Below are 11948 nucleotides of genomic sequence, written 5' to 3'. Positions count from 1 at the left end.
TGGTTGTAGTTTATGTTCAGAACTGTGTTTGACCTGATTATTTCGTATCTTCCGCAGTTCAGTAACTGGCACAGAGTAAGTGCTTAAGTACCACTGGTATTATTTTGCCCATTTAATTCAGGGTTGGTGGGTTACAGAGACTTCTCTTGTGAACTGTGAAGGCCACAAAAATCTTGAATTCCTAGAATGAGAAAGTATAGACAGGAGGAAAACAAAAGCATTATTGACACGGTTTTAATTCCACCTGCTCCTACCATTGTAACGTTTCCCTCCTTCACCTCATTTATCATGACTTATTGGGATAATCAAGCATATAGCATAAACCCCAAGTACTTAACCACCGCCCCCACCAGCTTCCAAATTACAATTTGTGATAACCATACTGCTCTACGATTCTACTATTTTTACTCTTGGAGATATCACTTACCAGTCTGTATTACAAATATACAACTTATCAGAAAAATCAAAGAGTGTAGCTCAGTGTAAAACTGCAACCAATAGCTCTTATGATGCTACCCTTACGTTCTTTCAAGTCAAACACTTACTTTGGATAATATTTCTATAAGATACTGTCGCTGGAGAATCTGGCACTTCTGCCAAGAAAGATTGTCCTTTATCACAACTTTTCCCTGGAAGAAACATGAAATTAAATTATGAAGAGAAGACATCTACCAGAATGTCAAATTTCTTTTTTTTTTGACAGGGGGAGGGGTTCTGAGCAATGATACTCATTTTTCCTCAAGAACTTTTTAACTCCTGTAAAAATTAAATTGGTAAACCTACATTGTATTTGTGAAATCTTTCATGCTTACCCACTTTAAATTTGCTCAGGGCCTTCTGTGGTACTGCCAGAATCACTCACCTATCTGTGGGTCTAAAGGAATCTTTCCCAGGAGGGAGATATTTAAGTCCCGGCACATGACCTCCGCACCCCCAGTTGTTGGAGGAAAGATCTGTGATTCTTTCTAAGGAAATTAAAAAAGAGAAGAAAGTATTTGTTTATTCCAAAAGGATAGTAACTGGATTTACCTGAAACTTACACAATTTCTCTGAAATGGTTTGTGCTAATCTTCCTTCAAATCCAAGCAGTAGTCTATTTATGAAGTCAGCATAGAGGATTTTGATCACTGACCCACTTTTCTGAAACTGCACAGAGTAGCAACAACTTCAGGAAAACAAGACTCCTACTACAGATTTCCTCAATCATATAACAAAGAACTTTCTTTAACCCCACGGCCACACTCTCATGGTCTTACCTTACACTTGGGACATATAAAACCACTCATGTTCTCTACGACGCCAATGATTGGCAATTTTACTTTGTGACAGAAGTTTATTTCTTTCCGAACATCCTGCAATGATACTTCCTATCAAAGAAAGACAAAAGCAAAGGTCGATGATAGGTGTTATGACGATGACTTTATCTGACCGAGTTCTTTACACTTCTCATGCCTATATGAAAATATTCAATTCAAACCCATAAAATCATGTTTAGCACAGACTGGGCACCCAGGGAACATAAACTTTGTGACAGAAGTTTATTTCTTTCCGAACATCCTGCAATGATACTTCCTATCAAAGAAAGACAAAAGCAAAGGTCGATGATAGGTGTTATGACGATGACTTTATCTGACCGAGTTCTTTACACTTCTCATGCCTATATGAAAATATTCAATTCAAACCCATAAAATCATGTTTAGCACAGACTGGGCACCCAGGGAACATAATGAGCAAAGGATACTGATCATCTAAATGGGAATTTTATGGAGCAAGTAGCATCCCTCCATTTGTACCATCTTTTCGCTTTGAGAGAGGGGGTTTAGAGTGGACCAAATATGATGGGCTTGGGAAAGGCAGGCATACTTAGAAAAACAAGTGGTTCAAAAGACAGTAGGCCCGTCAAAGGCCTACTGAGAGCTCACCTCCTCCAGAAGGCCCTCCCAGACTGAGCCCCCTCCTTCCTCTCCTCCTCCTCCCCATCCCCCCCGCCTTAACTCCTTCCCCTCCCCACAGTACCTGTATATATGCACATATGTTTGTATGTATTTATTACTCTTATTTGTACATATTTATTCTATTTATTTTATTTTGTTAATATATTTTGTTTTGTTGTCTGTCTCCCCCTTCTAGACTGTGAGCCCACTGTTGGGTAGGGACCGTCTCTATATGTTGCCAACTTGTACTTCCCAAGCGCTTAGTACAGTGCTCTGCACACAGAAAACACTCAATAAATACAATTGAATGAATGAATGAATGAATGTCATCTGGTAAACTGTCAGTTCTTTTTGGAGACGAGGGAGGCCGGGAGGCCAGGCCAAAAAGCTATGCGAGTGAAGGATATAGGTCTGCCTCCACACCTGGAAACCCAGAGAGGCAACCCCCTTAACAAGCTAATGATGATGGTATTTGTTAAGCGCTTACTATGTGCTAGGTACTATATTACCTGGAGAAGCAGCGTGGCTCAATGGAAAGAGCACGGGCTCTGGAGTCAGAGGTCATGGGTTCAAATCCCAGCTCCGCCACTTGTCTGCTGTGTGACTTTGGGCAAGTCACTTCACTTCTCTGGGCCTCAGTTACCTCATCTGTAAAATGGGGATTAAGACTGTGAGCCCCCCGTGGGACAACCTGATCACCTTGTAACGTCCCCAGCGCTTAGAACAGTGCTTTACACATAGTAAGTGCTTAATAAATGATATTATTATTATTATTATTTTGTTATTACGCACTAGGGTGGATGCAAGCAAATCAAGTTGGACACAGTCCCTGTTCCACATGGGGCTCACAGTCTTAATCCCCATTTTCAAGATGAGGTCACTAAGGCCCAGAGAAACAAAGTGGAGCTGGGATTAAAACCCAGGTCCTTCTGTCTCCCAGGCCTGTGCTCTATCCACTAGGCTATTTTTCTTGGAATCCAATGGAACTGGCTCCTACGCACTTACTATCCTTTATACCACCCAGCTTTTCTGTGCATTTAGCATGTTCAGCCACATACCCCTTACTGTGGGTTTTTTTTTTTTAATGGTATTTGTTAATTTTCTGGAGAAGATGCTAATGCTGGGAAAAGTCAAGGGAAAATGAGGAAGAGGCAGACCAGCAGCTAGATGGATAAAGACCGATTCAACAATAACAGAAGAACAGTTTAGAAAGGTTGTGGATTACGGCAGAGGGCAGGACGTTCTGGAGAAAGTATAGCTGTGGAGTGGCTATGAATCGGAAATGACTCGACGGCTCTTAATAATAATAATCATTTGTTAAGCACTTACTATGTGCCAGGAGCTGTATTAAGTGCTGGGGTAAATACAAGATAACCAAGCTAGACAGAGTCCCTGTAGTTGTAATAATAATAATAATAATTGTGGTATTTGTTAAGCGCTTACATGTGCCAGGCACCGTATTACATGCCGAGGTTGATACAAGGTAATTGGTTGGATTCAGTCCCACATGGGGCTCACAGTCTTAATCCCCATTTTATAGATGTGATAACTGAGGCACAGAGAAGTTAAGTGACTTGCCCAAGGTCACACAGCCAACTGGCCAGTGACCAGTGGTGGGGGCCCAGGGGCATCATAAACACACAAACTGCATGAGATAGGAAGAGAGGATGTGTCTGCATCAGGGGAAAAGGGGGATATTTGCAGTACTGTTGCAATGGGGAAGGGTGTCTAGAGGTGGATTTTGCTTGCAGAGCAGGGGAGGGGAAAAAGGGAAATGTCTGCAGTGGACATGAGTGTGGAGGAGGAGTGAGGGAAATATTTGCAAAGTGGGGGATGGGAGAGGGGAAGATATTTACTGGGAACTAAGGTCAGGGACGGGGGATGTTTGCAAGAGGAGAAAAAGCCTCCCACGCCCCTGTAAGTCCTTCTGCATGGACAGGGAGGGTCGGCTGCCCACTTCCCCGGGCAGTCTGCCCAGATTGCACCTGATAGCTGGGATTAGTTGGGGTGGGGGATTTTTTTCCCCTCCACTTCCTCCATGACATGAGGATGAGGTCGCCACCAGTTCTGTGATCAGAGATTATGTGCGTTGGGTAGGGACTGTCCCTATTTCTTGCCAAATTGTACTTTCCAAGCACTTAGTACAGTGCTTTGCACACAGTAAGTGCTCAATAAATACGGCTGAATGAATGAATGATTTTTCCTTTCAGTTTTTCCAGGAAGGAGAAATATAGAAATGGATGAGAACCTAGATGTCGTTATTGGGTCACAATATATGGCCCATTTAGTCCAGGGTGCTGTCTGATAATGGTATTTACTGAGCACTTATTGTGTGCAGAGCACTGTACTAAGTGCTCGGGACAGTACAATACAATAGTTTACAGGGTAACTGTAAAAATACTCTGATGTTTGCTCCTCTTGACCCAACATACACTAGCAGACATCCCTAACTTTTCCAATTTGGACCTTTCTGGAAATATACTGGTCAGTCACTGCTATACCCGGATACTAGAACACATGCTTAAAAAACAATAACCCAGCAAAAAGCTGTTTAGTCAATGCCTGAAAGGCAATCGAAGTTTTGTAAAATACAAATTCCTGCCATATGATTTTCCTTCCATGAGTTTTTTTTAAAAAGCCTGTACATAAAGGATTCCAGCTGAGGTAATTTTTCCCATTAGACATTTATGAACAAAAAATGGGTGGAGGCTGTAGGAAACCTGAAGTAACCTGGTAAGGATCATTCCTACTATAATAATAATGAAAGTAATAATAATAATAGTAATTGTGGTATTTGTAAGTGCTTACTACGTGTCAGGTACTGTACTAAACGCTGGGGTAAATACAAGGTTGGGTTGGACGTAGTCCTGTCCCACATAGGGCTCACAGTCTTAATCCCCATTTTACAGATGAGGTAACTGAAGCACAGAGAAGTGAAGTGACTTGCCCAAGGACACAGAGCAGACAAGAATGGTCCCCAGAGGCCCAGGGCGGTTCTTGGCCCACATTAGGTACTGGATAAATGCTGTTCAGACCCAAAGGAATTCCAGATGCCTAGTCTGACAAGTGGCAGGAAGAACCTGGAGAGGGTTTAAGGTGGTTTATGCTGTGGGGATAAAAATACCATAAAAATAATTTGAGAAACAGACAAATCAGAATCACCGTTAATTCCTTAGAAAGCAAAGAAAGACCACATTGAAGAAAAAACTGGATCAATCCAGACTCTGATTCTAAATGACTAGAAGATTCACACAAACCAAAGCTTTGACCCTAGGAGAAAATCCAGTTTTCTACTTAGCAATCTTCTTAGAGACTGAAGTACACTTGCCACTAGTGCAAACGACCAATGGCTACTTAAAAAATAAGTTTCCTTTGTCACCTGAGGAGTGGTGATGAGTACTGCACCATCTATGTGTGCTGCGCTGAGATACTGCACGATTGATAAGTGCTCATCTGAAGTGCCTGGAGGGGTGTCTACAATTAGATAGTCGATTTCTCCCCAGTCCACATCACGAAGAAATTGTTTGATCATTCCTTAAAAAGAGAGGATGCAAAATCAGGCTCAAATTGCACTCTTCAGTTCAGAAAATTGTCTGAATTTTAAGAACACAGCATTAAGAAGATCATTAACGTGGATTGAAAGCCGCCCCCTCTTCAGATGCCTCCAAAATGCACCATGATAGTCACATTCTTCGTTTCCACTAATTAATAATAATATCGGTACTTGTTAAGCGCTTACTACGTACGAAGCACTATTCTAAGTGCTGGGGTAGATGCAAGTTAATCAGGTTGGACACAGGCCCTGCCCCACATGGGGTTCACAGTCTTAATCCCTATTTTAAAGATGAGGGAATGGAAGCCCAGTGAGGTTCCTTGCCCAAGGTCACACAGCAGACATGTGGCAGAGCCGGGATTAGAACCCAGGTCCTTCTGACTCCCAGTCGCACGCTCTATCCACTAAGCCACACTGCTTAGCGTTAGCTCAGGCGGGGTCCCAAACCCCCAGGCCCAAAAAGAAAATTATTTTAGGCTTAAACCCTCCTGCCTTGGGGCTCCTTGTTGTAGTTCAGTGCTTTAGATCTGATGGAATCTCTTCAGGTCACTAGTCCTTAAATTTAATAATAGCAATAATAATATTATTATTATTATTATGGTATTTGTTAAGCGCTTACTACGTGCCAAGCACTGTTCTAAGCGCTGGGGTAAACACACGGTAATCAGGTTGTCCCACGTGGGACTCACAGTCTCAATCCCCATTTTACAGATGGGGTAACTGAGGCACGGGGATGTTAAGTGACTTGCCCAAGGTCCCACAGCAGAAGAGTGGCCGAGCCGGGATTAGAACCCACGAGGCCCACACTGGTAAGGCAAAAATCCTGACAGACCATCTCTAGAGGTAAAGAAGAAGGAGGGTCTCTGTCCCCAGAAATCTTCCCTTCTCCGGCTGCTTCATTCCTGTTGATCTCCTTCCCGAAGGTCTCACCACTACCATGTGTCACTCCTAACCCATTAATGTAATCGCACGCATCTTTAAATCATACATTATATATTCCTTATTTTTTCATACTAATGTCTGTCTCCCCCTCTAAACTGAAAGCTTGTGACGGGCAGGGAACGTGCCTGCGAATTCTCTTGCGCTGTACTCTCCCAAGCGCTTAGTGCGGTCCTCTGTGCATAGTAAGTGCTCAATAAATACCACTAATTCTCCAGCACTGTTCCAACCTCACAAGTGTTGAGGTTGTAGTCCCTTAAAATGGAGGTGGTTGGTTTGGATTTTCAGCCAGAGATTATGACCACAGTGTATAAACATGCCAATTTTCCTTCTTCCTCACTCAGAGGCAGTAGCATTTCGGCTATGGACCACAGTTTGAGAAACATATTTTAGATCAGTAAAACTCATTTACATGAAATTCAGAATTTCTATGACATTTAAGTATTAAAATGTCATCTTGATTTTGGGGGGGGGGGGGGGGGGGGGGGGGCGGGGAAGGGCCAGTAATTTGTGAGCCTGGAGTTTTTTAGTAAATAATTCCATACCTGGTCAAACTAAATGGCTTTGTGTAGCCAGGGTTACAAGATGTATTTTCACAGTTACCTTTCTAGTCTCTTTCATTCTCACCTGCTGAGTTAACACCTCCAAAGGCAGGGAGAGAAAAAAATCGCAAAGCAAATAGTTACACAGCACTAGCTTTAAACCAATGCTTTTATGGGTGTTTACCTAGCGATGCTTGAGGAAGTAATTATTGCACAATTGCTGAAAAAGTCTTACAGAAAAGAAAATGCAGTACTGGCTATCATAACAAAAATGAAACATAAAAGGTAAACGGGAAATACTGGTTTTATCTGTGACAGACATTTTATCTGTGGTAACTTTTTCACAGTAGCTTATCACTGGTCATTCTCCCTAACTGGGCTCTCTCAAATGACCTTCATTAGAAAAGATCAAATTTCAGAGGATTAGCTTAAAATAAATGTATTGTTTGAGATGACTTGCATAAAACATCTGACCCATGTGCTTGCACTTCTTTCTTTTTTTTTTACAAATGGTATTTGTTGAGCCCTCACTATTTGCCAGGCACTAAACTAAGTGCTAGGGTAAATAAGATAATCAGGTTGGACATGGTCCCTGCCCTACATACGGCTCACGGTCTCAATCCCCATTTTATAGATGAGGTAACTGAGGCACAGAGAAGTGAAGCGACTTGCCCAGAGACACACAGCAGACGAACAGCGGTTCTGGGATTAGAACTCAGGTTGTCTGACTCCCAAGCCCCTTCCACTAGGGCCACTCTGCTTCCCGACTGTAAAAATGATAACTTCCCCGGGCATTTCAGGATATCACCCCAGATTTATGTGGATAACAAAGAAGCAAAATCCACTTAGATTCTTTGAGGACTTAAATTAAAATCGAGAGTTTTAATACAATGAATGGCAAATACAATGAAACAATACAGAAATGCAGGGAGATCCTGAAAAGGTTTAACTTCAAGTTTAAGTTAGTAGGATGAGATAATAATAATGGTATTTGTTAAGCGCTATGTGGCAAGCAGTGTTCTAAGCTCTGGAGACGGAGCAAACTCCCAACCCACCTCCCTACTCCAAAAATCCAATTAATACAACATCCTCATACTGAGGACATATCAAATATTAAACTGATAAGCACAGATACTACACATGATCTTGGCCAAAAGGCCGAGAAGCGATGAGAACACGCAGCAGTTTTGTGTTCCTGAGGAAGCTGGCCAAGTGATAAAAACTGTAATACACACCATTTTTTCTGGGCCCCCTCCAGATGACAGCATCATCAGGACTGCTGAGCAAGAAGCCCAGTGACATCACGCCTAGGTTTTCTTCCACATACTGCAAATAAACACAGTATTAAAGACAAGGAAACTTGGAAGAAGGCCTGGGCTGGCAGAGGCCACAAAACAGAATACAGTTTCCCAAAATCTGGTTTTCGTCATTGGGTTAAACAAATCTAACCCCTGACTCGATGCAAAGGGCCGACGCCACTTATATAATAGGACAGTTAATGACCACTCACTACGTTTAGAGCAACGTATCAGGATCTGCAATCATCTTTCCCACTCCGGTCCATACTTCACTCCGCTGCCTGGGTTATCTTTCTTCAGAAACGTTCAGGGCCTGTCACCCCCTCCTCAAAAATCTCCAGTGGTTGCCTATCCACCTCTGCTTCAAACAAAAAATCCTCACCATTGGCTTTAACGCTCTCCATCACCTTGCCCCCTCCTACCTCACCTCGCTTCTCTCCTTCTACAACCCAGTCCGCACACTTGGCTCCGCTGGTGCTAACCTTCTCACTGTGCCTCCATTTCACCTTTCTCGCTGCCGACACCTGGCCCACATCCTACCTCTGGCCTGGAACGCCTTCCCTCCTCAAATCCACCTCACAATTACTCTCCCCCCTCAAAGCCTTACTGAAGAAACATCTCCTTCAAGAGGCCTTCCCAGATAAAGCCCCAGTTTTCCTCATCTCCCACTCCCTTCTGCGTCAGCCTGACTTACTCCCTTTGCTCTTCCCTCCTCTACCCGCCCTCAGAGCTTAGGTATATATCTGCAATTTTATTTATTTTTATTGATGCCTACTTGCATTGATGACTGTCTCCCCCCTCTAGACTGTGGGCTCACTGTGGTCAGGGATTGTCTCTCTTTATTGCTATATTGTACTTTCCCAAGAGCTTAGTACAGTGCTCTCCACACAGTAAGTGCTCAATAAATACGACTGAATGAATCTTGCAGTCAGGTTTTCTTAAAAAACGTCTAAAATTGACCAACGGAAATTTTACCAACTTGCCAAGTTTTCAAGAATGTATATAATGATGGTATTCGTTAAGTGCTTTCTATGTGCCAAGCACTGTTCTAAGCACTGGGGTAGATACAGGGTAATAAGGTTGTCCCAAGTGGGGCTCACAGTCTTAATCCCCATTTTACAGATGAAGTAACTGAGGCACAGTGAAGTTAAGTGACTTGCCCACAGTCACACAGGTGACAAGTGAAGAAGCTGGGATTAGAACCCATGACCTCTGACTTCCAAGCCCGTGACTTTCCCACTAAACCACACTGCTGGAAACTTTAGCCTTAAGAAATACACAATCAGGGCAGAATCATATTAACAATGTTCTCTAAGCTTTTACAGGCCTGCAGCCTGACTTCTTTCAGCTTGATATTATTTCCTTTGAATCTTAAACCTGTTACGCCCATGAGAATTTGCATTCATTCATTCAATTGTATTTATTGAGCGCTTACTGTGAGCAGAGCACAGTACTAAGCACTTGGGAAGTACATTTGCAAGGATTTTTGGCTTCATTTCAAAGACATCAAAAACTCCAAATTAGTTCTCAACTGACTCCAGCCCATCTATGATACCATGATACCTATTCCTCAAGGAAGCGCCGCTGGGGTAGATACAAGCTAATGAGATTGGACACTGTCCCCTTCCCACATCGGGCTTACAGTCTCAATCCCCATTTTTACAGATGAGTTAACTGAGGCACAGAGGAGTGAAGGCACTTGCTCAAGGTCACACAGCAGACGAGTGGTGGAGCCAGGACTGCTGAAGAAAACCTCCATCTGGACGTTCCCGGAATCCCAACATGGCTTCAGATCCCAGCCTGGTGCAGTAGACGGGACCTCTGTAGTGCGGTGCAACCGCTTAGTAAAGTGCTCTGCACACAGTAAGCGCTCAATAAATATGATTGAATGAATGCAATGAGTCAGAAACAGGAAGAGGGCAAGGAGCAGCACCAAGACCCCTGGACAGATTTCAGAGGCCCATCCAAATGGTTTGACACCCATTGGTCAATCTGGAAACTTCTTAGCAAATGTGGTCGCTCTGAAAAGTTTTTTTTAAGCAAGAGTCTGATTCTATTTCATGACTTAAGCTCGTTGTGGGCAGGGAATGTGTCTGTTTATTGTTGTATTGTATTCTGTCCTGTATTGTTGTATTGTGAGAAACAGCATGGCTCAGTGGAAAGAGCATGGGCTTTGGAGTCAGAGGTCATGGGTTCAAACCCCGGCTCCGCCAATTGTCAGCTGTGTGACTTTGGGCAAGTCACTTCACTTCTCTGTGCCTCAGTCACCTCATCTGTAAAATGGGGATTAATCAATCAATTGTATTTATTGAGCGCTTACTGTGTGCAGAGCACTGTACTAAGCGCTTGGGAAGTACAAGTTGGCAACATATAGAGACAGTCCCTACGCAACAGTGGGCTCACAGTCTAGAAGGGGATTAAGACTGTGAGCCCCCCGTGGGACAACTTGATCACCCTGTAATCTCCCCAGCACTTAGAACAGTGCTTTGCACACAGTAAGTGCTTAATAAATGCCATCATTATTATTATTGTTATTATTCTCCCCAGAGCTTAGTTCAGTGCTCCGCATAAAGTAAGCGCTCAATAAATACAATTGACTGACGATGGCGTGGCTGGCTGTTTTTGAGGTGCCCTGATGTTTTTGATGTTTTTGATCCATTTGCCCATCCAAAGGGTTGAGCAGGATTTGCATATTGAGCTCAGGCCTAGTCAATTTATTTTATGCAACTATCAATCAATCAATGGTATTTATTGAGCACTTACTATTTGCAGAGCACTGGACTAAGTGCTAGAGAAACTGTAAGCTTTTGTGGTCAGGGGCTGTGTCTTATAATATTGTACTCTCCCAAGCGCTTAATAAAGGGCTCGCCAAAAAGTAAGCGCTCGATAAATATGAATGATTGATTGATACAACAGAATTAGCAGACACGTTTCCTGCCCAGAACAAGCTGGCAGTCTGGAGGGGGAGACAGACATTAGTATGAATAAATCATTTGTAACGTATACTTGAACCTAAAAGAAGCAACACGAGACCTATGTACAGGTGTTATCATATTCTAGGAAACTCTTCTACTTCGAGTAGCATCCAGAATCCTAGAGACAGTTATTCAAAAATTGCTGAATGCAAATGACTAAATCCTGGAGGCCCACACCCAGGAGGTCTATGCAAATGACTGTAAATTGTTTTACTGAATCATCTAGGAAAAGAAAATATCTAGTACTAGTCGGTCAATCGTATTTATTGAGCGCTTACTTTGTGTAGAGGGCCGTACTAAGCACTTGGGAGGGGACAATAGAATAATATAACAGACACGTTCCCTGTCTAAAACAGTACGGTAATAGTAGTAGCTTGTTGTGGGCAGGGAATGTATCCGTTTGTTGATGTATTGTACTCTCCCAACTGCTTAGTTCAATGCTCTGCAAGCAGCAAGTGCTCAATAAACACGATTGAATGAAAGTAATAGCAGCATTTACTGAGCACCCATTTGGTGAGGTGCACTGTCCAACATGACTGTCCAACACGAGCAGCCCAGTAGGAGATTCCAGACCACACAATAAGCGCTGTCCAATTTTCTTTACATCTGCAAGACCTGGACTGATCAAATCTGACCCTTTGACCTGTTCCAGCTGAAACACTTGATGAAGCAGTGCGGTGTAATGAATAGAGCACAAGCCTGGGAGT

General features: G+C 43.0%; 1 protein-coding gene and 1 non-coding gene across 2 annotated transcripts in view; both read right to left on the bottom strand.

The window, feature by feature from the left end:
- Nucleotides 1–99: 99 nt before the first annotated feature.
- The window catches only part of NUBP1 (nucleotide binding protein 1), a 35402-nt gene continuing 23553 nt past the window's right edge, over nt 100–11948 (bottom strand). The window contains exons 6-11 of the mRNA XM_038762681.1: nt 8204–8294; nt 5314–5468; nt 1257–1367; nt 863–965; nt 546–629; nt 100–181 (exon numbers count right to left, since the gene is read on the bottom strand). Of these exons, the coding sequence (XP_038618609.1) occupies nt 132–181; nt 546–629; nt 863–965; nt 1257–1367; nt 5314–5468; nt 8204–8294 (594 nt within the window). The 3' untranslated portion in view covers nt 100–131. The remainder of the gene's footprint in view (nt 182–545; nt 630–862; nt 966–1256; nt 1368–5313; nt 5469–8203; nt 8295–11948) is intronic.
- LOC119943033 lies at nt 7951–8138 on the bottom strand. The gene has a single exon (XR_005455519.1). It is a non-coding gene; the product is annotated as a U2 spliceosomal RNA (small nuclear RNA).

Source organism: Tachyglossus aculeatus, chromosome 21 (genome assembly GCF_015852505.1).
Source record: "Tachyglossus aculeatus isolate mTacAcu1 chromosome 21, mTacAcu1.pri, whole genome shotgun sequence".
Taxonomy (NCBI): Eukaryota; Metazoa; Chordata; class Mammalia; order Monotremata; family Tachyglossidae; genus Tachyglossus; species Tachyglossus aculeatus.
The sequence above is the reverse complement of the archived record's forward strand: the minus strand, read 5'-3'. Positions and strand labels throughout refer to the sequence as shown.